At 33.0% G+C, this 26748-nt stretch overlaps 4 protein-coding genes across 8 annotated transcripts; 3 read left to right on the forward strand and 1 right to left on the reverse strand.

Moving 5' to 3' along the window:
• The first annotated feature begins 128 nt into the window (after nt 1-128).
• Nucleotides 129-6250, forward strand: LOC125053069 (transcriptional adapter 2B). Of its 4 annotated transcripts, none has more exons than XM_047654268.1 (10): nt 129-342; nt 447-506; nt 569-710; nt 880-1097; nt 1862-1934; nt 2848-3001; nt 3813-4029; nt 4675-4739; nt 4992-5118; nt 5677-6250. In XM_047654268.1, exons 1-10 carry the CDS (start codon nt 232-234, stop codon nt 5815-5817), a joined length of 1308 nt encoding a protein of 435 aa, XP_047510224.1. In that variant the 5' UTR covers nt 129-231; the 3' UTR covers nt 5818-6250. The 4 variants fall into 4 exon arrangements, with proteins under 4 accessions (XP_047510224.1, XP_047510225.1, XP_047510226.1 ...); XM_047654269.1 differs by having other exon boundaries at nt 3813-4014; XM_047654270.1 differs by having other exon boundaries at nt 4680-4739; nt 5677-5812.
• A 4361-nt stretch (nt 6251-10611) lies between these two features.
• LOC125053071 (cyclin-dependent kinase 20-like) lies at nt 10612-14054 on the reverse strand. Of its 2 annotated transcripts, none has more exons than XM_047654273.1 (6): nt 13753-14054; nt 12620-12808; nt 12287-12408; nt 11777-11891; nt 11323-11550; nt 10612-10985 (listed from the first exon to the last, which is right to left on the reverse strand). In XM_047654273.1, the coding sequence occupies exons 1-6, from the start codon at nt 13774-13776 to the stop codon at nt 10899-10901; spliced, it is 765 nt and encodes a 254-aa protein (XP_047510229.1). In that variant the 5' UTR covers nt 13777-14054; the 3' UTR covers nt 10612-10898. The 2 variants fall into 2 exon arrangements, with proteins under 2 accessions (XP_047510229.1, XP_047510228.1); XM_047654272.1 differs by lacking the exon at nt 13753-14054 and adding an exon at nt 13292-13731.
• A 65-nt stretch (nt 14055-14119) lies between these two features.
• Nucleotides 14120-15759, forward strand: LOC125053094 (UDP-glucosyltransferase 2-like). The gene is made up of 3 exons (XM_047654303.1): nt 14120-14994; nt 15098-15320; nt 15509-15759. Exons 1-3 carry the CDS (start codon nt 14170-14172, stop codon nt 15757-15759), a joined length of 1299 nt encoding a protein of 432 aa, XP_047510259.1. The 5' UTR covers nt 14120-14169.
• A 1634-nt stretch (nt 15760-17393) lies between these two features.
• On the forward strand, nt 17394-19272 carry LOC125053311 (JNK1/MAPK8-associated membrane protein). The gene is made up of 4 exons (XM_047654632.1): nt 17394-17715; nt 17878-18087; nt 18314-18483; nt 18864-19272. The coding sequence occupies exons 1-4, from the start codon at nt 17483-17485 to the stop codon at nt 19142-19144; spliced, it is 894 nt and encodes a 297-aa protein (XP_047510588.1). The 5' UTR covers nt 17394-17482; the 3' UTR covers nt 19145-19272.
• Nucleotides 19273-26748: the final 7476 nt, after the last annotated feature.

Below are 26748 nucleotides of genomic sequence, written 5' to 3' on the forward strand. Positions count from 1 at the left end.
TGTGTCTAAAAATTTCAAAGGAGTGAGGTGGACAATATCCTCATCATTTAGCGTTGTTTTTGGTTAAAATATTTTCGATAGTTATCTGTCTAATTGTTTCATCAGGTCAACACCGCTTGCCGCTTTGTCTATGGTCAAATTAAACATGGCCACCGCTGGCGCTGCGTACAATTGACGAAAAACTGCCAGTGTGTCAACATATTATTCAATTTATGATTTTATATTAGGAAAATGTCTTTTTCTGATTTATATGCTAAATATAACTGTACTTATTGTCAAGAAGAAATAAATGGTGTTCGCGTACGATGTGCGGAGTGTAAAGATTTTGATATTTGTTTGCAGGTAAAAGACCACGTCCTTGTCATTATTATAAAGTTTTGGCGCTAAATTTGAATTATAAATAATTGCCGGCAATAGAGAAATCCTAATACTTATTTTTGTTACAGTGTTTTTCTCATGGTGCTGAAATTGGATCTCATAAAAATGACCATCCTTATCAGTTTATGGTGCGTTTTAATATTTATTTTTTGGAGAGGCTTGGGTTGTTACTAATAATTAATACTTTTAGGATGCTGGAGCATTTGGTATATTTTTGGGCCGTAACAGTTGGTCAGCAAATGAAGAAGTAAGATTATTGGATGCTATAGAACAATTTGGTTTTGGGAATTGGGAAGATATAGCTAAGCATATTGAAACCAGAACACCAGAAGGTATGTTTTGCTAGAAGCTAGTTTCTTAACTACTCAACCTTTATAATATTTCAATTTAGGACCCCATTTAAATTATAACAAACATTCTGATATTTCCATAATTTTAAATATAAATTTAATTTACTTTGTTAGTACAAGACATAATGCTAATAAATGTTATTAATTTTAGAAACTAAAGATGAATACATAGCAAGATATCTAGAAGGTAGTATTGGACGTGCAACATGGGGTAATGTGGAAAGTACTAGTCGACCATCATTGCACTGTCCTGACAAGGACCAAGGTCCACTCAGCCCCACAGCTGTATCTCGACTCCCACCATTAGCCATAACCACAGATGAGGCAGCTCAACTTGGATATATGTCAAATAGAGATGACTTTGAAAGGGTTAGTTTGCTACACTGATGAATACTTCTTATCACTTACAATTGAATAATTTTAAACAATAGAACATATTCTGTAAGTTTTGTCAAGCATGGGCTACAACATATTTATATACTAATCTAAACTACCTATTATAATTAAAGGGATAATGTTTGTGTGGTTGTAGTGGGTAATCCTTGGATGCCATGTTATATGTTTGAGCCCTAGTCTATATATTAACCCAAACAATTAAAATACTTTCATGTTAGTTGGATTTGCAAACTAAGTAGGAGAAAAAATATTCAAATGAAGTTTTTTACAAATGCAGCCTTAACAAAGAGATGTACCTATATGATTGAGTTCCAGAGAAAAGTTTTAGAGCTTGATAATGCCTACAAAGTTTATGGGTCAGCCATGCAAAGCCTGTGTGGATCGCTAGTATACTATAATTCTGCAGTAATTTTATTTTGCAATATTACAATAGCATCTTATTTAAACAGATTTTAATGTTATTGCATGTCATAAAAGACAATTATGATCCCAAAAAAAATGACAAAAGTTAAAACAAAAAGAGCAATCATAACCTTTTTTTAAACACAATATATTGTCTGTATAACTTAGTAAATATTTAAATAATTATGAAGAAACATTCCTTAACTTCAATACATTATGCCTTCCTCGATAAATAGCCCAACATAAAAATATTTTTTTACGAGTAATTCCAGAGCTGAGTACTTTAAAGAAAATGACTCTTCAGCTTTATAATAATTTTTTTATTGTCATTATAGGAACATGATCATGAAGCTGAACAGTTAATATCGACTTTGTCAATCAATTCAGAAGATGATGAGCTAGATGTTGGTAAGTTTTTAGACATTAGAACCAAAAATATTTCTATATTGATGTGTATTTAATTTATATAGTTGACTTGCATGTAATGCATTATTAGATTGAATATGCTGTTCCTATCTGGTATTCCCAAAAATATAGATTGATACTACTAGAATCAATTGCGAAATTGAAAGTTGGATATTACTTATAGAGTTTACAGCAATAGGCACAGCAAACTATTTTCATCCTGCAGAAGAGGGCTATTCGTGCAATCTATAATTTAAAATGTAGGGAATCTCTTAGAGATAAATTCAAGGAAATTAATATACTTACCTTTCCCTCGCAATATTATGTATGTATACAAAAATAGTGATAAAAGTTTACTAGAATAGAACATACGCACAATGTTAATACACGGAACAAACGCAGGCTGCAATTTCCGCGTACTAGACTATCTAAAGTTAGTAATTCTTTTTTGGGAAAAGGGATACTCTTCTTTAATAAAATCCCAGAGGCTCTTTTATCTCTGCCTTTCAATAAATTTAAGAAATGTATTAAAGAAAAGCTGTGTCAAAAGGCTTACTATAAAGTCAACGATTATCTAGTTGATAAAAGGGCCTGGGACTAGTGCTAGACAGGCTACTTCTAATTAATTTGCGATATTGGTTTTAAAATAAGTGTTGTTTGATGATTTGCTATTTTAAAAGAGTACCGAGAGTTTTTTACCGCGGCTTTTTCTCTCGGCCTACACCCTCTGTCTTCTTTGCCGATGAGTAGGGATTTAATGACGTAAAATAAGTGATACCTGTATCTTATGTTCCATAATAAACATATTTTATTTTATTTATTTTAAAAAAGAACTAAGCAGCCACACTACACTTGTTTTGCCATATTTATCTATTTCATGGTTATAGAAAATTTTATGATTGTATTTGCATTTCAGCTCTCAAATTATCTCAAGTAGATATATACACCCGGCGACTTCGTGAAAGGACGCGAAGAAAACGTCTCGTTCGAGACTATCAGCTGGTATCTGTGTTCTTTAATAACCAAAGAAACAAGCTAAAGACACTCGGGAAATTAGCCAAAGAGAAAAAGTAAGTTATTAACCAAATTCAATCCACTAAGTTATATTAGTATCTATTGATATATATGATTATTTCACAAATGGTTCAAGTGGTTAAGAGAGATCACTTTGGTTTATTGTCAATTTTCCCACAGTGTATGATATAGGGATTTTCATTGGTATTTTTTTACACCTTGGGTTCCAATATTGAAGTTTTCATATGGATGTCTAATGATGTTATTTGAAAATATTCTATCATGTTCATCAGGGATAATTAAGGATACTAGCGGGGACTGTAAAGACTATTCCATGAAAATAAACGAGATTAGTTTATACTTATTTAAACAAATCTTGTTTATTTTTCTCTTTATTATCTTGGGTATTTCATTAAAATCTCACGCTTTATTTGCGTACCACTAGTTCTGTTTAATTCAAATCATCAAAGAGATCAAATAAATAATGAAGTGAATAATGAAGTCTCCCCATGGCTGTTACTTAACTTATTCAAGAACATCTGTCTGAAAAATATTAAAAGACGGGGATTAAAAATGGACCAGTTACTAGTAAATTGTCTCCTATATGCTGACGACCAAGTGATATTGGGGTCTTCGTTTGAGGAATTGCAGGTGTTGGTTACAGTTATGAAAAACTTTTTGAAAGAGGTGTACATAGGACTGTAAGAGATATTCTGATAGAGAAAAAGTGGATAAGTTCGTGTACTTAGAGTGTATGTTTACTCCGAAAGTATATCACAATGATATAGAAAGACAGGTGAATGCTGAGAATAGAGTAAATGGGGAATGGAATGCAACATTATTTAAAATAAAATAAAAATATTTCAGGGAATTCACTGAGCGTCTTCGTTGGACGGCACAGTTCTACGGTCGATCAGAACAAACAAGCGTAGTAAGCGGTCTTTGGCGCGAACGAGAGCTGCGCGTGCGATTGGCTGAATTACACCGTTACAGATTAGCAGGCGTCACACGTTTAGAAGAATGCGCGCACTACGAGCAACACGCGTTGCATAGAAAACACGGACACGACGTGAGGCTTGCCCTGGTACATGTGCTTCGCTGCTTGTTATCTGTGGATTTGACTTTAGGATTAGTATTCATTGGCCAAAAGGTCTAGATATCAGGCCATAAACTCCAAAAAAATAAAATAAGATTCAATGAGTATACATTTCAAATTTGGAACAAATTTTGTTTTTGACATCTACATTATGTTGGCTATAATATAAAAAAAAGTATTTACTTTTACTTTTAGCTAGTTTGTGAATATTGTATACGTTGTATTAAAACAAATAATTTAATTTATGGGATGGATATTGCAAATCCAGTCTTATTCATTATCCAGTATTGATAGATATTGGTGTTTGTGATTATTATTATTATTCTGGATGCCTTTTAAAAAGTCTCTAATGTTTCCGATCCACAGATAACATTGTGTTTTCTATTTTATTTGCGTTTCATTGTTTTGTCTTAAGTTTTTTTTTGTGCATGATTTATGCTTTGTCCAGCTTTGCGTCAGCGATTTCGTTGATAGCTATTAGACTAGACAAGTACCAAGAGTTAACTTACATTTACACTTTTATTAGTATGGTTGATACAGGACACACAAAAAGCAAAATTTTCTTTTGCGTCTTGTCTTGTGAGTTCGTCGTGTGTTGTGAGTTTGAATTCGTATACCGGTTGTTTTTGTCAGGGCAGCAGTGGGTGTCCGGACACACAGACAAAAGACTCGTCGACAGGGCTGCAGCTAAGAAAAAAGTGAGTTATATTATACAATATCTATTTATATTATATATATATCTATTTATATTATATATATATCTATTTATATTATATATATATCTATTTATATTATATGTATTATTTATATTACAAAATATTTTAAACATGTAAATTCTTCTGATTTTATTTAAATTTAAAAGTACTTTTCGAGGTCTAGAATAGACAATTTTAATAAATATTATAAGGCCGTCCCTATAACAGATGTTTTAAAAAGTCTACCGTTTCCAGAGACGCCGAAAGCGCCTCAAGTTCAACCATCCCAAAGTGCACACAGGACGGAAGTACCGGATGTGGATGCTGCAAAAAGAACTGCTCCAACGACGCGCAGAAGCTGCTCAACACTAATGAGGCACAGGTAATCTGATTTTTTATGCTTGAAAACTCTTATAAAACTCTAAACATGTATTTTGTGTGAAAGTGAAATGTCTTGAGAAATTAATAGCTTTTTAACATGAATTCTTAAACATATAATACAACAATACAAATCCAAAAATAAAATCCCTTTTGTATTGATTAATTAAATTCTTCTCAAAGAGTTAAAACGGTAACTACCAAAAAAAAAAAAAAAAGTGTGTGTGTACAAAGTACACAAGTCAGAAGTGAAACTTATGTGGCAAACTAATCTTTAAGATGGAAAAAGGATTATATGTTAGGAATTTAATGTATTTAATTGTCATTAAAATATTAAGTGTCGAATAATAAATAATAAATAATAAATAATAAATAATAAATAATAAATAATAAATAATAAATAATAAATAATAAATAATAAATATTAAATAATAAATAATCATTCCAACGCCGATAAAGAAGTTTGACTTCAATAAACTTTAAAAAACATGACAATTAATAATATATTATTATTATAAGTTATGATTAGTTAAGATGTCCAATTGATTTTGGTATTTTTCAGATTTGCAACACACTCAGTTTAGCGCCTACGCAATATATAACAATGAAGGGAATGCTTCTGCGAAGATCAGCCACGACTCACGGCGAGCTTGACCAGGCTCTTAAGCAATACTTGCATGCGGCTGGTTGGATACGCAATTAATCATAGTGAAAATAGCTCTGAAATATCACGGTCGTGATAATCAGTTACAATAACAGTGGATTGCATTTGTACAGTAAAACAAGGATATTTAAAAAAAACAGTGCTCTTGGTGAAATAAAGAGTAAAGTGTTAAAGTGAAACTGAAGTTTGTTCTATGTTGTATTTACCATATATACATTTACTAAAGAAAGTGTTGTGTTGTGAAAAGTGCTTCATTGCAACGTTTATATGTAAGTTCAGTTGTTTTTGTAAGAAAATTGCCACTAAAGTTTACTAGTTAGTGCTAGGAGCTTTTGTCGGCTTAGCCAATTATATGTATATACTATATTGTAAATATGCATTCAATTGTAAATATATTCATATACTGTGTTTCATAACATTCATATTAAATACCAGAATCACCATGACTAAAGGCTTTAGTACCAAAATTATGTCTTATGGTAGGGGAGCCCACGATGCTAAATGGGGATTTACTCGAGCGTCGTAGAGACCTATTGGGATGCAAAGCTTAGATAAAAAGAAGAAAAAAATGTTATATGATAAATTCCTTTTCATCGGTGGGGGAAGCGGCTATAGATAGTTAAATATGTAAAAAAAAACTGTTGCATGGACATCCTCGAGCGCGTCAGATATTGATAGCATCTATGCCCTACGTATTTTTAATAATGTACGTATGTTAATCTGATCGTTTGCATGATGCGGGTGGTTGTATTTAAGGGTTGAAAATTTAAAAAAAAAAAAAATTATCGAGCGCGTCAGATTTTCTAAGGGAGTGTTAAGTGCACCAAAAAAAAGCTCTCATTCACTAATCTGACGATTTCGATGGGACGCAAACCCACAGCCATTTTCTTAATTTGCAAAAAAAAATCACAATTTTGAAATACTCAAGCGCGTCAGATTAAGATATATGTGGTTCATCTTTATGTTCTAAACGTACTGTCTCATAATCTGACGATTATCTAGAGGGATTCGCCTGATCTGCCAAAAAAAAAATAGAAAAACGGTTCACCTAAAGGGCCATCCCTGCAACTTCCAGCTAATTCCATTCCTGGGCGCTTAAAATTGATATTTTGAGCTCGCTGAGTTCAAAGAAATAACATTTCTATGCATTTGAGCTCTCCCAGCTCGAAAGTCTGATAGAAGTTTCATAGAACACTATTTTTGGAATTTTCAAACCGCAATAACTTTTGAATGGATCAAGCAATTTTCACGCGGTTGGCGGCATTCGACGCAGTTTTATCATCCTCATAAACAATTTTGCAATTTTAATTGATCGAACCACAAATTTCGGAGTAATCCCGAAAAAACACTTTTTCGGGTTTCTTTCGTGTACGATATCTCTCGAACGAATCAACCGCTTTTGACCAGCTTGGTGGCGATCGACGTGGTTTTTCAAGCTCAAAGGCGGATTAGTTTTTGAAGTTGATCGATAAAGAAACCACTTAAAAAAAAAATATTTCTTATTTTTTTAAGATTTTTCAAAATTTCTCAAAATCTATCGGTCCGAATCGGTTCAAATTCACAGGAAATGTAATTTTGAGGGAAATATTTAGAAAGCCGTTTAGTAGATTCCGATCGGTTTAAGGAAATGTAGGCATCACGCAGCTGCACGCATTTAACTTTATCGACGAATTTTTGTTATTTCGGCTTGCGGAAATCGTCAGATTATATATTTTTCATTATTCTTGAATTATTTCCTTCAAAATAAAAAAAAAATTAGCTACGCTCGAGAATGTCGAGATGACGTTTTTTTTTTACAACTTTGTTGCCCTCCCCTTTTTTTCCGTCACTCTCAAATTGTCAGATTAGTGGAATATACACTTTTTAGGATGTAATTAACTCACCCTACCTTAATCTGACGCGCTCGGGAATTTCTGATGGTCAATTTTTTTTTACTAAACTGATCCTGTCTCCTTCACGTGCGGCTTTATATATGGGCCTCATATTTTGTGGAGGTACTTAACCGGGTACAAGGTATCCCCCTATATATTAATCTGCCGCGCTTTAGTAAATCCCGAAATCCCCTCTTGGGCTCCCCTACTATTACAACACAATAAGCGTTGTAAAGCTACAAAGCAATGAAAGGTATATTAAACAAATATTAAAGGTAAATTAGCAAAAAAAATCATTCAGTATTGCCTTTGTGTAGTTAAATAATAATAATTGAAGTCCACCATAATGGAAAGTATAAAATAAAATTGTAAATTTGATCATGTATTATATAGCATCACTGATGCGTCAGATTGCAAAGATTCACGAGTCGAGATTTAGCACGAAGCGTGTCAAAAACGTAATTAATTTTGACATACGAGAAACAGTAAGCACTTAGCACTGTCTCGACTTTGAATTTTATCCTTAGGGTTTATAGGTATGGTATGTATTCATTATGTTATAAACCCTTGTTCTAGTGGCGCCCTCTAACAACTACAGTCGACTCTCGATAATTTGACACTCGTTAATTTGAATCTCTCGATAATTTGAATTTTTTTTGCGGTCCCTTGAAAAACACTCGATAAATTGAATAAAATCAATGATAATTGGTCCCTTCGGTAATTTGAAGTTGAAAAAGTATTATCTTGCTCGCCAACATGCGATAATTTGAAATCCGGTCTACCCTACTCTCTATAATTTGAAGCGTTTATCATTCACACTTGTGTGTTGCCGACAAAGGTGACGATTACTTTGCAGCTCTCACCACTATCGAAAATTCTTTGGACAATGATAAACTGAAGTCAAAAAAAAAACTACAGACTTCTTTTTGAAATAAAAATTTGTGAATAATAATTGTTATATGTAATAATAATTGTTAATACATAATAAGAATATAGAAATAATAAGTAACAAATTTTGATCTAATTCTTATTTCCTTCAGCCCCCCTCATGGTTATTCAAACACTTGTTATTTTGAACTCTTGATAATTTGAAATTTATCGCTGGTCCCTTGAGTTTCAAATTATCGAGAGTCGACTGTAGTAATAATAAGTACTTATTTTAAGTATGGGCATTTTGTCTTTTTTTATATAAAAAGGTAATAACAGTATTTTAACTGCAAAAAATGGGCTGTTTATTGTAGATTACCTCATTAAAAGTTACATTCTTGAATACTAGTTGTGTATATATATGAGAGCCACAAGTATGCTGGTACCAAGGGAATAGATAATTTGCATAAATGTTGTTGTTGCATGAGTACAATTTTGGTCTCTATAAAGCATGCCATGTAACCATATAAATTTTTATATGTAAAATAAAGTTGTGGCTGTCAAAGTTACGACACTGGTAAATTGAGTTTGACCAAAGACCCTTTCAACTATATTTATCTTTTCCGCGCTTGTACCTTATTATCCTGGTTACAAGATCATACATATTGTATAGAAAACTCCTTTGACTGTTGTATATAGTATAAATCGGTGATACTGCTTCTTTGTTGGAAGTTGTACCAGGGGGAAATTTACTTTTATGTAATGTTATTATGTAAATAGAATTACCATTTTAATGTAAATAAAATTTTGATTTATACTTATTAGTTAAAAAAGACAAAAAATAAGAGTGATTTTTACAGTCTGTCTTTGGGATTTAAGACTTAGCGTGAACTACCTTTTATATATGGGAAATATACTTAGCACCAAGTCTAGCCTAAGTTCTGTAATCAAAATTTCAGTCTTCATTTGTAAAAAAAAAATTAATTTTAGTTAAGTATATCTTTATAATTTCTTATTCTGCAACTTCATGATGATTCACGATGACATGTGACATTATTTCTTGACTCAGATAATTTAACTGTTATGTTATAGTATTTTTTATTGTTGTGAATTGTGACAAAATCAGAACGTTTTGGACTTTTCTTTATAAATGTCGCAACATTTTTCCCATAAACAAGTTATAATATTATATATTTACGGAAACAGTTTTGGAGAGGTTATTAATCATGTATGTAAACTAATTTTGTATTTATTGATTATCTTATTGATCTCTCTATTATTAAGTATGATATGGAGCAAGTTCTTTGGTAAAAAAGTGGGGTTTTCAGACAATTCATATTGAGAATTATCTTTCTTCGTTAACTGTACCAAACAGCTTGTAAAATCCTCGTACTGAGACACCAAATTTGATGATAATGATGGAAAAAATAAAATATATTTGTAAATGTATGTTAGTATATTATTAAAGATATCATAAGGGATCTCTATATTGCTGTTAAACTTTTTAACTTGTCCCTGTCTTAACCTGGTAAAATAACTGAATGCTTTTAGCTCAAAAATCAAGACAAGTGGGACACAAGGTGTTTTTAGAAGTCTGTATGTATCCTCTTAAATGCTTGTTCTGATGTAAATAACTTTACAGTAAGCTTAGCACGCATTGTATGATAATTTTGTAAAATATTGTAATACGTCAATGCCTCTGATACAATTTTTTTATTTGATTTTGACACATCAAATGCATAAATTTGCCGAATACTATTCGAACTCTATTTTCCTTGTATTTGGTTACAATAAAATCGTATTGTTATTCTCTTTTTCGTGTTAAATCTATTTTCGTGCTGCGGTTTAGATAAGCTTTCGTATTACTGTTATTTCATTTTAAATCCGACCAATTTCTAAATTTTTAGGGTATTACTAATTTAACCTTGTTAAGTACAGAAAAGTATAGAAAAAACTTGTTTATATAGAAATAGTCGTTTAAACGAGGTAAAGCCAATATTTAGATAGCAACGAAAACTATATCATATAACTTAAGACTCTAAATATCCATTAATTGTTTTGTCATTGATTGCTACTCCTGTCACTACAAAAATAATTGAATGGAACTAAACATTTATTTGTCTATTTGGGGAATATTATATATGTATTTCTTCAACAGAATTCAAAATTGTTTCTGCTATATGCCAAAAATGCTTTGTGTTCCATCTTTATAAAGCATAATAATATTAGTCAGAATTGCGTGCTAAAGAATAAACTATTAAATATGATTTGAAGTCCATGTTCATTAATTCTAGTACAAGTGTATTATACATTGTTTTATATATTGACTCGAGGGTAATAAAATGTTTAATTTTAATTTGCGTTTTATTTTATTTACATAGATTATCGTTTCGTATTCAAATTAGGTCTCGGCATATCTTCTAAATTGGCTGGAGTTGGTTTCGTGCGAAACCACGAATGTCTTAAGGCCTGTAAGTATAATTACATATAGTTAATTTTGTAGTAAAGTAGTATGATTAAATATAGTTAATTTTGAAAGGAATCTACTCTGACTAAAAAACCTATACCTAACTTATACCTTAACATCTTAACCACCTTAATGATGGCTTGAAGTCGTCCACAGTGCGTTTCACTAGGGATTTTCTTTTGCGAACTAGCGAAATGTGGAATCGTCTTCTGATGTTTAAAAAGAGAGCAACCTCAAAGGCCGGCAACACACCTACTAAAATGGGTGACTATGGGCTGCGGTGAATGCCCTTTATAGGCGACCCTTGCTCTCTATCATATACAAAAAAAACATCCTTACCTCTTTAGCAGATATCCTTTTATTCTCATCATAAAGTAAAAAAGATTTAATAAAATTAACCGCGTCTGGTTCGACTCCCGGTAAAATTTCTGTCCACGACATTGGTGGGCTTTCGGGAAACGTGATTTTATGATAATCCGGTAGATTTGAATGATCGGGCCATGAATCTTCGGTAGGTGTACCCAGGTGTTGTACCACTATTGCTAGTTGTTCTATGTCTGATTCACCCTAAAATTATATAAATTTTTAAAAGTAGCAACTCTTAAATGTTTGTCTGTGTAAACGCTTGACGCGATATAGACCGTATTGTTACGTTAACATTCGCTAAAGACATTTACCGTAATTTAAAAAAAAAACAATAGACATTATACGGACAGGAAGATGCAGAAAGCACTTCCCGCCTCAAATAAACACTTGTTTTTTTAAATGCTATACTTATTCGTTAACAACTTACAGCAAAGAGTGGCTTCTTAGTGATCATCTCCGCGATAATACAACCTACTGCCCAAACATCGACATTTTCAGTATAATATCGTGCTCCGTACAACAATTCTGGAGCCCGGTACCACCTTAAAATGATTGAAAATGACGACTCATTGGTCTAGTGGTTAGTACCCCTGACTGCGAATCCATGGGTCCCGGGTTCGATCCCCGGCTGAGGCGAACATCGATGTGATGAGCATTTGGTGTTGTTCTTAGGTCTTGGGTGTTTAAATATGTATTTATATGTATATCTATCTATAATATGTATGTATATCCGTTGCCGAGTACCCATAACACAAGCTTCACCAGCTTAGCATGGGACTAGGTCAATTGGTGTGAATTGTCTTTAAAAAAATAAAAAAAAAATTTAAGTCAAATAATTGCGCCTGTTAGCAAAAGTTAAAAATATAATGTCTGCTTAGGAGGTCCCATCCCAAAACCCATTTAAAATTATATTATAGGCTAAAATTTAAGTACCTACCTAGTTGCTACTTGATGAGAGTATGGTCGACCTCCATCTGGCCAAAATAATCGCGCTAGACCCAAATCTGCTATCTTCAAAACGCCTTCATGGTTTATAAGTAAATTTGCAGGCTTAAGATCCTACGAAAAATAATTATTGTTAGTTCTCAAGGCTGTTAATGTTCCATGTGTAATGTGTGTGTATCAGGCTCGCTATGCCAAAAAGGTTACACAATAGTTAAATGAATTATTGTTAACGATTTCATATATAATTAGCTTTTGTTTGTGATGGATGATTACGTACGTATCTTTGAAATTATAAAAAATAATTCTACTCAATTTTTTTACGTACCCGATGCATAACATAATGTGCGTGCATATATCGTGTTCCCTTTAAAAGCATCTGCGCATACGCTTTTACTCTTGGTAGAGTCAACTCTTGTTGTCTATGATGCAACATATCCCATAATCCTGAGGACATGTACTCCAGTACGAGAACTAGGCTCATACCTCGTGGAAACATGTCATAGAGTTTTATTACCTAAAATTTAAAACAGTGACATTTAGAGTATCTTTTAGAGCAGTGTTACACGACATGGGGCCCACAAGGGGGCCATTTGATTGTTAAGGGGGTTATTGCAAAATTTATTAAAAATATTTGCAATGTGAATTTCAGGTTTAGATTATATTTTTTAATAATTCGTTAATAATTTCCTAGCGATTTCTTCCTAAAAACTATCATTTAAGTGAACAATTCAATTTTTAATAAAGCATAAGAATTTTAGAAAGACTTAGGGGTCTGGCGCAAAAAACGTTGGGAAACACTGTTAGGGTAAGACAGACCTGATTGTGATTGGTTGGTCTATACTCTAGAGTCTAGACTCTATATCGATCTCAAACTCAAGAGTCGATCGCCTATTTCCGATTAAATATTGATAATAATGCTGTAGAAATGTGCCTGCTCCATACTTCATTGGGTTACCTATAGTTAATAAACTTGATAAATAATTAAAAGCAAACATACATATTTACACCGGAGCAGTTGCAAAGCCTTTATCTCTCGCATAACATTAACTGGTATTCCTTCGTCTATGTTTTTGATAAGAATCTTCTTTAGGGCCACCTCACGGCCGGTTGGGAGATGATTAGCCTTAAAGACTAGCCCATGGGCACCCTCACCTATTCGCCCTACTATTGAATAGCTCGTAATATCCCGATTCATTGTATCAAAAGAATTAAATGTTAGTTTATGTTTGTTTTGTTCGTGTTGCTAAGGGAAACGAAGTCATAGACGATATAAGATCTTTAATTATAGATTAAAATTCAGAGTAGGTATATAATATGGTGCTTGCTTTCTGGAAGCCGAATTAAAAAGAAAATATTTTATATTTTAATACGTATCTACCTATAGACCTGTTTCCGGCCGATACGATAAATGTAAATTCTAGTTGTATGTAAATTAGGTCATATAATTATCAAACTTACCAAAAGTAACATGAAGTAAAACATAATTCAAATTAATAAGTATTAACTATTTTTATTATTAAACCACCATTGTAGCCCAACTTCGCCACGCAATTAATGGCCTTGGAAAGTAAAACATTATCAGAGAATTCAACACATTTCTGTTTATTATTTAAACTACACTATACAAACTAAACTAAAAAAGCGCAAAAAAAATTTGTCAAACTTAGTTTAAGATAATTACAAAATTAGAAAGCTATTGTCCTACATTATGAAATCATTGTTAAAACCCATTTTAAATAGAACCCAAAATGACAACAGAGACTAATTATTTCGACCTTCGAAACACTTGTTTAATTAATGTAGCTAGATTAAATAATTTTTCGAAAAAGGTGAATAAGAATATTGCTTCCAGTTACGTTCGGTTGTGTTATAAAAATGAGGGCTTGGAAAATTTGTTCGGTTATAATTGTTTCTTTATGCACCTATGTGCAAAGTGCATCTATTCTTGCACTATTTTCGTCCCTATCGTTTTCTGACCATCTAGTGTTCCGTGGATATGTTTCATTGCTCGCTCAACGTGGTCACTCAGTTGTTGTAATGACTCCATACCCTGGTCAATTCCCTCCACAAGAAATGGAAAGGATCGTCGAGTTGAACGTTGGGGCTGAATCAGGACCATTTTGGGATGAGTATAAGAAACTAATGACTGATACAGATGATTATTTTAACCGCTTGAAAGATATCAATGAATTCACATTAAAATTAGCCATCGCACAGCTTAAGTCGAAGGCTATGTCATCGTTATTCATAAACCCCAACGTTAAGTTCGAATTGGTGATAACAGAGGCCGATGTTCCACTTTTGTATGCGATAGCAGAAAAATATGACGCACCACACGTTTCCATTACTACATCGATTGGAAAAGTTCACCAATACGAAAGTAAGGGCACGCCAATTCATCCCTTGCTGTATCCCGATGCAAATGTACTCAACTATAGAAACCTAACGGGGTGGCAGAAGATTGTGGAGTTCTATCGCCATTACCAAACTAGGAATGACTATTACTACAATCATCTTCCCCTTAGTGAAATTGCTGCGAAGAAAATGTTTGGCTTAAAACGTCCTCTTATTGAAGTCGAATATGACATTGATATCCTGTTGATTGCTGCTAACCCCACTTTGATTGGTAACAGACCGACGGTACCCGCAATTTCGTTTGTCGATCGACTGCATATTAAACCAGGTTTTCCTTTGCAGCAGGTAACTATTGCCATATTTACATCATGCTTTTACAGAACTAAGTTTCATAAGGACGTGTTGTTTCACTTGGCTTCTCGAGTTAAGAAATACATATGCTTTTTAGGGTTTGAAGGAGATTCTTGATTCGGCTACTAAAGGTGTTGTTTACTTCAGTATTGGTGCTCTTCAAGAGCCAGAGCATCTTTCCACAAATATATTACAAACCTTGACGGATGCTTTTAGAGAACTACCATTTGTAGTATTATGGAAGATTGGAAACACGACTATGATTAATAGGCCAGACAACGTTATTACTAACTTATGGTTTCCACAGCAAGAAATTTTAGGTATGTTAGACGTTTCTTTTTGTCTCGCATTGATTGAGACTCAATTTGATTTCATTAACTTTATGTGGGTGTTATAATATTCCATGATTACGATATTTACAGTCAATCGTATGGAAATAATAAAATATATAAAACGTATGCTTTTATCAGTTGGAAAATTCCTACGAAAATTTAACGCTTATTTTTAGCTCATCCAAACGTTAAAGCTTTTATAACACACGGAGGAGCTCGGTCGTTGGAAGAGGCTCTATTTTACGAAGTTCCCATTATCGGTCTGCCAATAGTACGGTCTCATAAAGTGTTCATTGCCGAGATCACTCGTCATGGAGCGGGAGAAAAATTAGACATCCACTCCTTAGAAAAAGATACAGTGAAGAAGGTTATAAGCGACGTCGCTACCAACGAAAAGTATGATATTTATTTTAATACGTCAGTTTAGAATTGAATCAAAATCATATCTAATTTAAGAATAAATTCTCTAAGAACATAAAATTATATTTTTATCTAATTTTTTATTTACCTAATATATTTTTTTTTTCATTTATTTTTATTTATCTAATATAAAATATATAATTATTTTATTTGTAAATATCTAGTAATATATTTATAAATAAAACGATTATTATCATTTACCGTGAAATAAATGAATTCGATTTTATATAGGACAGTTTTTTAATGTTATTTTTATTTACAGTTACAAAAAGGCCATGATAATATTGAAGAGCAAGGTTGTGACGCCCATGATATCTGGTCCTGAAAATGCCTTATGGTGGACAGAGTACGTATTACGAAATGGTGGAGCTAAGTACCTTCGTTCACCGGCTGTTGGTCTAACTTTTATTAAATATTATATGTTAGATATAGCCGCCATTCTTCTGTCGATATGTACTGTATTACTCGTGTCTATATATTTAATTATAAGAATAATTTACAGACGGCTTCGTCAACGTTTTATTGCTAAATTTGAAAAAGATGGCAAGTTTAAGGAACTGTAATTTTTAAACAATCCCAGTAGGTACTATATGTTTTTGTGTGTGAACTACCTATCTACTTTTATATTTAAATTAAGTTGAAAAAATATACAATTTATTTTACGAGTGTATTATTTATATGAAAATCAGTTTCATTTACTAATAATTATTATATATCATTTAGCAACATTTAAATCACAATATATTCATGTCATACTTTACTGATATTACGAAATACGTTGCGAATAAAACTAAACTTTCAAATTATGTATAGGTAACAGAAAATTACTAGTTTATGACTACATTAATAAGTAGTGTATGGAACCACTGTAGGCTTATCTATCATTTGCTAGCAAAAAATTATGAATAAGTAATTTCCGTTGTCTCATCGAAAATATCAGATCAATTTTGTTCTGACGCATTAATGATGACTTTTATCAGTTATTACATGTTAAAGCAAAAATATATACCGTTTCCACGATATTCAGTAAAATACAACATAATACAAGTTACAACCATAACGGCGCCATAACTCATTACTCAATTAAAAATTGAAAACTACGCAGTACGCAATACGCATGTGCTATTTTTTTTTTTTTTTTTGGAGTTTATGGCCTGGTATCTAGACCTTTAGGCCATACGCATGTGCTAGTACCATCCTTATCACAGATAATAAAACTAAAATAGCTAAAATAAAATACAGAAAATAAAAGTTGGGAAATATAGAAAATATTAATTTATCTTTTCGTTTTATTAATATATACTTAAAATTAAGTATAGTTAAGATATACATGCATATACGCATCAACGATCTAGTAGTAGAGTTAACTAAGTTGAACTAAGTTTTCTTAATAGGTTAAAAAAGATAATAATTATTATCCTCGGACACTGTGAACACTTATATCTGAAAGCAAAAAAAAACTAGGTTTTTGGTTAGGAAACTCTTTGATACTCCACAGATGCGTAAGTAATTGTTATACTCTTTGGTAACCGTATTCTGTCATTCTGTGCACTCAACAGTAAATAAAAAAATCAAAATAATTTATTATGTATAATAAATTATTAAATTATTATAATATCAATATGTGGGTAATGGGTATATTAATTTAAAAATTTTCAGTAATTGATATATCGGACCTCGCTTTAAAAGTATTATTAATTTCAACCAAATAAGTTTCAATAATAATAAGGATGTCAGCAGTAAGAACTTGTCCCGGTTTATATTGTGGTCGTACAGAGCTAGTAGATAATACTTGGAGTGATTGTGGTGCATGCCCTCGAGGCTTTCGTACAAATGCTTCCAGCTATTGCGTGGAGTGTACCGATGAGCCCACATTATACGACTGGCAATATCTTGGTTTTATGGTTCTCCTACCACTTGTGCTTCATTGGTTCTTTATTGATATGGTTGCAACCGGGAAAAAGTAAGTGTAATACCTGTTACAGCGATTCAAGCATGAACTGTGGTTTCTTCCCATTTATAAGTAAATTTAAAGAAATGAACATATTTACTATAAAATATAATCAAGACATAACTTAAATATTTTAGAGTAACTTACAATTAATTAAGAATAACTTGATTTCAGAAAAATAACAACTGTCATGCAGCACTTTTGTGCACTATCCGAAATTCTCTGTGGGACTCTAGCTGCATTGTTGGTGCTTCCTCCAGCAGGTTCCCTTGCTTTGTATGTGTGCACTCCAAAAGCCTTGTCTGACTGGTATACCTTGTTGCATAACCCTCAACCAGATTATAAGGAGACACTTCATTGTACACAGGAAGCAGTGTATCCATTGTAAGTGTATTTTTTATCAATAATCAGTTTTGCTTGACTTAATATAATTAACTTTAAGCCTTACTATTAAAAAGATACAAAGAAGCTATGTAAAATTTAATTATATTTTATGAGTGCTTTTATGCATTTGCAGATGTAACTCTATCTTTAACAATTTTCTTTGTGAAACATGAAATTTTTCATCAAATATTTATTCCACATTGATAATTCTAAACATCCTTTGCAGATATACAATCATTTTGCTTATTTATGCATTCAGTTTGCTCCTTACGGTAACTCTAAGGCCAATGCTTCTCATTTGGCTGAAGAATAACTCTGGCAAAAAGGCGATATACTGTGCCCTTTATTTCTATCCCATTCTGGTTCTCACACATACAGTTGCTGCTGGATTGATATGTGAGTATAAATTTGGTGTCCACGTCAGCTTATAGAAAAGTCTATCCTAAGTGGAATTGTGCTAACACCTAGAACAACATTACAGTAATTGTAGATATGCATACTTACTTTAGCTCTTTTGTTTTATTATATTAACTTGACATTATTTTAAGTTGAGAGTGAAAGAGAACCGTCATGCGATTTGAGATTGCATCGGTACTAATTTACCTTTATGTTAATATAGTTTGACAGTAATCATTTTGATACTTAATATAAAACATTTAAAGTATAAAGTTTTGTGAAAAAATGAAATAAGACGTCTATTACTTAGCATAGAGTTAACTTTTTTCATAGGTAGAGTCGAATGTTTCATTAATTGGTAACATCTGATTTATTTTCAGATTGTGCATTCCCATATATTATTATAATAATATCAATGATGACTTCAGCATCTCACTTCTCAATCAAGATAGATCAATCTGCTCCAGCTCTTCTAATATCTTCGATAAAGAACACTAGAAATCTTATAATACTTGTAGGTCATTGGACCATACATGCATATGGCATTATTTCTCTTACTGGATTCAAAGAACTATGGTATCTTACACTTGTTCCGGCACCAGCTTTGTTTTATATACTAACAGCACAGTTTTCAGATCCCTTGAAAATTCATAATGATTGACTAGTACAAAGCACTGTAGAAAAAATGGTGCTATTTTGATGTTTAACAAGTCAAGCAAGCGATGGACTTGATGAATGGCAATGATTAGTGATATGTGAAGAAATAAAGGGAGATGATTAAGGTCCAATTACATCAGGTTTCCTTATTCCTCATTCTGAATTACTTGAACATACATGTGAAAGTGCAATAATCCACCAGATAGGGTAGTAGGACTCCTTTCTCCGCAATTAGACTCGTAATTGGTCCGTTGTGCGTACTAATCCACCAGATAAGATAAGACATTCTTGAAAGTCGAAGACATTCATGAGGTTTTATTATTAGCGTTTTTATGATCATAACTGAACCCGTGACTTTGTGGCTTTACAATTGTTATCTTATTTAAGATATCTGATGTTATGATAAATTTAATTCTTAATTGATGGGATTATTTTTATGGTTTTTTATTTTGGAGTAGCCAGATGAATGTGACACAAATATGTTTTTTTAAATTCCTTAATAAATAGTTATATCATTACTGTCCAAAACCTTCATAATATATTTGAATTATTTTGTTGCACCTAAGTTCCATAAGGTCTTAATTATTCAGATTACACATTCACCTTTACATAAAAAAAACCTTATTGCACAGTACTTTTTCATCATTGTCTATTAAAATGTGCTTTGTTAAGATACAGATGCGTCTCTACATTAAGTATGGATTTGACAAAGTAAATGAATTATGTTTTGTAAGTGGCTTAAAGCTTTTATCTGTGGTATCTGCAGTATTGACGTCATAGACCAAGAAAAAAACCGCCAAGAATATATGAACTGTATGAAGAACGTTGTTAAAGGTGACTGAGTCTATCAATGTGAAAATGGCCATCCAAGTGATAATTGTTAATAGACAACAAAAATGTAAATATTGTGTAAATAAATGAAAATACAAATATGAGTTGTTTTGTTGTTACTGATTCTTCCTAAATCAATGTACAATATGTACAATCAATTCTTGTTCAGTACTTCAACAATCCATTCGTACTCAGCCGTGAGTACGTACGACCATTACGGTTGAGAGTCACATCCTAAGATACTATGCCAATACTAATCAAAAATATACAGAAAATAGTTAACTCGAGTGGTAAAACGATACCCAGACTTTTCATCTAGAAAGCCAGAAAAAACTTCTGCTGCCAGAGCATCTGGTTTTAACAAAGTTGCAGTAGAAAAATTCTTCAATTTTCACGGCAACGTGTACTATGAGACGGTAACGGTCGAGATATGTCTGAGTGCACCTGGAAACTATACATAATATGCTTAGAGTCTGGCTAATGAAAGTTGATACTGAAAAAGCGCGGCAAATTTAAAAAATATCAGCATGGCAGCCCTAACTCACTTTGATACTTTGACATTCATTTTTATTTTACTAGTGGATGCTTGCAATTTTGTCCGCGTTATGAGGAGATTAAAAGTAGCTTATATCACTTGTTAACTCCATACCAAACATCACACGGAAACGTCACTCTATTGTGGCGTATTAAAGGGACAAACAGGCTATCAAACACTATCATGAGTATCAATATTATCATGAGTTTAAATATTTGTAAATCTGTGTGAATATGTATCAAAGAAAACAACACCATATATTTTTATACTGTTTTTTAATCACTATAATCCAAATCTGAATCGAAAAATTCAACATTGTTTTACTTCAGCAGTTGGTGCATTTTCCTCAAGACTATCTGTAAAAGATATGCATGGTTTAAGATTTGTGATTTTCAGTGGAACATCTTAAGAGAGACCCGTGCTTCTTTTACTGGATGGGTACAGCAGAGAGGCGGGCTCAGAATATTGACCTGATCAATGAAGCCAGAGCTCATGGTGTTCTAATCTTGGTTGCTTTCATGCGACCTAGACTGAGGTATTTGGAAATGCTTTTATTTTAGCAAGCAGTAGGAAATGGATTTCGTTAATGTGGGATTTGGTTCTATAATCCAAACGTGTTTTCCAATACAGATTTAGCTCCTTCTTTGACAACCGAGATCCAGTTAAATGACGGTCAAACTTCCACAAACCGACAAGTATTTTAAGATATGAGAAATATCCCTACTGCCCAAACTTCAGACACTGTAGCTGCACAAACAGCTGATAATGTTGCGACATTTCATAGAGACGTTGTTGATGATTCTTTGCCAGGATGTTCCCACTGGACTCCCAGGCTAGTTAATCAGGAATCAGCACCGTATCAAACTAAAAACCAAATGGAGACATAAATCCATCCATCCGACCAGCAGACGCATTCACTAGAAGTAGCTGAAAGCCCTGTTTATCAGGAACCAGAAACATCGCAACCAGCTAATGTGCCCACATGCGATAAAAGCGACAGTAGTTTTGTTTTGACTTTTCTCTCTTCCCTCTTTCCCCTTTCGCTTACTAAAGAATCCTCTCGTGTTGCTTAAAAGAGTGGAAAAACAGCAATTATCACGTCTTCTTCCTACAAACAAGAATTAGAAGTCATCGCTCAGATGATGAACAGTTGATAAAGACGAAGCCCATATCTGCGACGTCAGCTAGCTCAAATACTCATCTTTCTCTGTGATAATGCTCATCACTTCATCTTACCAGCACCATGGGGCACGACGAGGCAAAACACCTTTTTTTAATTTTTATTTTTTCTCTTAAATGATTTACCAAAAGTTCCTAATAACACCGAATATTAGAATAATAATAATAGAATTAAATAGTTGTTAATTCAAAAATAAATAGGATTGTTTCACGATGTATTTTTTAATATATTATCTACACATTCCCTTACACATTTATTATATTTCTATCAAAAACAGCCTCTGAGCTTTGACGCATTTATTTCCACGTCACTATTAGGATAACACCAAGAAAGGCGAACACCGTTTTACGTCACGTGACTGACGTTAAAAGTATTCTTTTGTTAATTATGGATATTTTGATAAATTAATGATTATTTATAATTTATTTTACTTCATATCCAACGCTATTTTAAGGCACAATTTATACAGATTTTACACTTAGTTTTCATACTATACCTACGTAGTTATGTATATGTACTCATAATTACGCCAAATGTATGCTACAAATACTGCAATAGTATAATATAGAAATATATAATTATTGCTTTTGGTTTTAAAAAGAGGCAAAAGTTAATTTGAAGGCTCGTCGTGCAATTTTTAAACTCTTGGTCTATATAAAAGTGGACAGTAAAACGAACTTAGAAATAGGTAAATTAAAAGTTTTCACGAATATTTTCTATTGAATGCTCATTACATAGCAAACTAAACGGCGTAAAACGTCCATGACAAGAGCCAATCAAACTAGTCGAAGTACTGGTATCCAAGTTAAGGCCGTATTAAACAGGTAAAGTTAGGCCAAGAGTCGAGTGAATGGCCAAACTTGGGAGTTCTAACTTAATTTAGCTTCGGATTAACGGAGTTGTCAACGAAAACTTACCGGTTATGAATAGAATTTACATAGTAATGAAAATTATTGTTTGCGTAATACGACAGTTTAGGTCATCCTGATTTTGATGAAAAGATTAGCCACTAATGCTTTTAGAAAATAAACCTATTAACATTGGATGCATGAACTCAAAATTTTAGGTCACAAATATTTTAACGTCATTGTTTTTTTTTTTGTATCAAGGGGCAAACGGGAAGAGGCTTACATTGACAGAGGTCTCGCAAGTGCGTTGCCGGCCTTTAAACTTTGTGACGGACTTTGTGGGTACAAAAATTCATATTCGTTCAACCATTCTGGCGTGATTAATAAACTCCATTTTAACTTTCGCGTTTATAAATATTAGCACATAATGTTTGCATATTGGGCATAATACAAAATATTATGGAGCCCAAGAGGGGATTTCGGGATTTACTAAAGCGCGGCAGATTAATATATAGGGGGATACCTTGTACCCGGTTAAGTACCTCCACAAAATATGAGGCCCATATATAAGGCCGCACGTGAAGGAGACAGGATCAGATTAGTAAAAAAAAATTGACCATCAGAAATTCCCGAGCGCGTCAGATTAAGGTAGGGTGAGTTAATTACATCCTAAAAAGTGTATATTCCTCTAATCTGACAATTTGAGAGTGACGGAAAAAAAGGGGAGGGCAACAAAGTTGTAAAAAAAAACCGTCATCTCGACATTCTCGAGCGTAGCTAATTTTTTTTTTATTTTGAAGGAAATAATTCAAGAATAATGAAAAATATATAATCTGACGATTTCCGCAAGCCGAAATAACAAAAAATCGTCGATAAAGTTAAATGCGTGCAGCTGCGTGATGCCTACATTTCCTTTAACCGATCGGAATCTACTAAACGGCTTTCTAAATATTTTCCTCAAAATTACATTTCCTGTGAATTTGAACCGATTCGGACCGATAGATTTTGAGAAATTTTGAAAAATCTTAAAAAAATAAGAAATATTTTTTTTTAAAGTGGTTTCTTTATTGATCAACTTCAAAAACTAATCCGCCTTTGAGCTTGAAAAACCACGTCGATCGCCACCAAGCTCGTCAAAAGCGGTTGATTAGTTCGAGAGATATTGTGAACGAAAGAAACCCGAAAAAGTGTTTTTTGGGATTACTCCGAAATTTGTGGTTCTATCAATTAAAATTGCAAAATTACTTATGATGATGATAAAACTGCGTCGAATGCCGCCAACCGCGTGAAAATTGCTTGATCCATTCAAAAGTTATCGCGGTTTGAAAATTCCAAAAATAGTGTTCTATGAAAATTCTATCAGACTTTCGAGCTGGGAGAGCTCAAATGCATAGACATGTTATTTCTTTGAACTCAGCGAGCTCAAAATATCAATTTTAAGCGCCAAGGAATGGAAGTAGCGGGAAGTTGCAGGAATGGCCCTTTCGGTGAATCGTTTTTCTAAATTTTTTTTGTCAGATCAGGCGAATCCCTCTAGATAATCGTCAGATTATGAGACAGTACGTTTAGAACATAAAGATGAACCACATATATCTTAATCTGACGCGCTTGAGTATTTCAAAATTGCGATTTTTTTTTGCATATTATGAAAATGGCCTTGGGTTTGCGTCCCATCGAAATCGTCAGATTAGTGAATGAGAGCTTTTTTTTGGTGCACTTAACACTCCCTTAGAAAATCTGACGCGCTCGATAAATTTTTTTTTTTTCATTTTCAACCCTTAAATACAACCACCCGCATCATGCAAACGATCAGATTAACATACGTACATTATTAAAAATACGTAGGGCATAGATGCTATCAATATCTGACGCGCTCGAGGATGTCCATGCAACAGTTTTTTTTACATATTTAACTATCTATAGCCGCTTCCCCCACCGATGAAAAGGAATTTATCATATAACATTTTTTTCTTCTTTTTATCTAAGCTTTGCATCCCAATAGGTCTCTACGACGCTCGAGTAAATCCCCATTTAGCATCGTGGGCTCCCCTACCATTATGAAAAACCATGTAAAATAAAAGAATTTGTTGATAGTAACTGCGAAATTCTTAAGATGCAGTCAAAATTCTAGATTTTAGCGAGCGCAAGACATGCAAGTAATTAACGTTGAGCTATGAAACCCACGATTACATATTCTTCATGATATGGTTTATTCAATACTTAGGTATGCCTCGAACCATGGGTTACGTACTGACATACGTTTTCAATGCCGAATTTAGCCTGAATCCTTGGGACAACAATAAAGTATTGGCCTTCCAAAATATTTTCCAAATAAAATGAAGAACTAATCGGTCGAGTTTTCCAATAACTAACTGTGAAACCAAGTATAAGCTCTTTTAGTATTAAAGTCTCTATCGTGTAGCCTCTCACTCTCCTCGGCTGTACACCAATGGCCTTCTTTCTATGTGCGCATTTAACATTTGCTCGAACGGTGAAGGAAAAAATCGTGAGGAAACCGACTTGCCTTAGACCCAAACAGTCGACCGCGTGTGTCAGGCACAGAAGGCTGATCACCTACCTATTAGATTTACAAAAGATCATGAAACAGATACAGAAATCTGAGGCCCAGACCTAAAATAAAGATTGTAGCGCCACTGATTTATTTTTATTTTTTATTGTGTAGCCCCCCTAAAGCCGGGAGTGTACGTTTTGAAACGCACATAATAGGTCATCATACACATGATACATGTATGTGGATTGGTTTATGTTTTTCGAAACTACCGGTTAGTTTCGAAAAACATACGACGCTCGGAAAGCACGACAGCGTTCCAGTGTTTACCAGAACCAGCCGTCGCTTTGGTTTCTACCATTTCATTGGTATAATCTATTAAGTATGAGTGATTATTTTAAGAGCACGTTTGTGTGTGTTAACAACCATATTTTACTGTATCTTTTATAACTCTTAAAGTATCAAGTACCTACTATTAAAATCAATGTAAGTTTTTGTTACTAGAATATTTCTTAGCCACGCAATATGTGAATCTGAAGCAGTATTTAACTTGTAAGCATGTCGGTGTTTGTCTGGTGCCGTCACTTGGCATTAATTCTGCTAAGTTGACTTCCAACTTGGGCTTGGAGACGTTAACTATCCATATTAATTAGCTCGGTTTGCAATTTTTATTTTATCGAGTTCATATTGGCAATTGCATAAAACCTTATTTAAATATAAAAAATGTATCTAACAGACAAATATTGAGGTATTGCAGAAAAGTTATACACTTTTGTCTTACAACTATTAATTATTTAATTAATTACTTTAATACATATAACTGCAATGTGTTGCTGAAATGATTTTAGGTTTATTATAAACGTAGTTTTTTAACAAAAGTAAAAAAAAACAACTAAAATTAAAGACTCAGTAAAGTAATTAATAATAACTTGATATAATTATAGAAACAACATTTAGACTTTTTTTTTAAAAGTCCTTCAAAACAATTAACTATGATTAACATTTGAAAATATCCTTACAAAAAATGCTTTTTGTAAAAATTCAAATTACAAGCCAAAACTCGCGTCTTTTTTCACAGACTAACAAACTCTTACAATTAAATAAAACGTCAGTTTTGAGACATGACAGACTAGATGAGATAATAAGGACACAATGGTGCGTTTCCTTTGATTGTTATATTAAAACCTTGACCAGGCGTCCATTTTGTATCTTAAACACATTACCCATAAATTTCCCGTTCACCCAGGCCACTGCTAATCTGAAAGCAGTTAGCAATTAGTGGTAGCGGGCAGTACGAGGTATGACCAGTTAATGTGAGAAGAGACCGCTAATGTTCAACTGTTTTATTGTATACTTATAGGGATAAAATTTATTACATTTAAAATATATTTTCTCGGTTTTAGCCGTACAATTAGTATAATGGCGCATTAATTTTCTGTTTTGATTATAACTGCTGTAATATGTTTATTTTATAGTATAGAGGAAATAATTAAATAAACTTCTCAATTAATTACAAGCGTCTCCGTGATTTTAAGGTTAATGCACTTGGCATAATTTTGTTTCCGGTCTTAGTTTCCGGCGAGCACCAAAAACCTTTAAATTATCATTGGCAGAATTTTGTATGCCCTATACAACATGGGTGGTAAACACAACACTTAAAGTACACCTGTGAAATAACGATTAAGAAGATTTAAATGTTAATAGC

Source organism: Pieris napi, chromosome 10, assembly GCF_905475465.1.
Source record: "Pieris napi chromosome 10, ilPieNapi1.2, whole genome shotgun sequence".
In the NCBI taxonomy this organism is placed as follows: Eukaryota; Metazoa; Arthropoda; class Insecta; order Lepidoptera; family Pieridae; genus Pieris; species Pieris napi.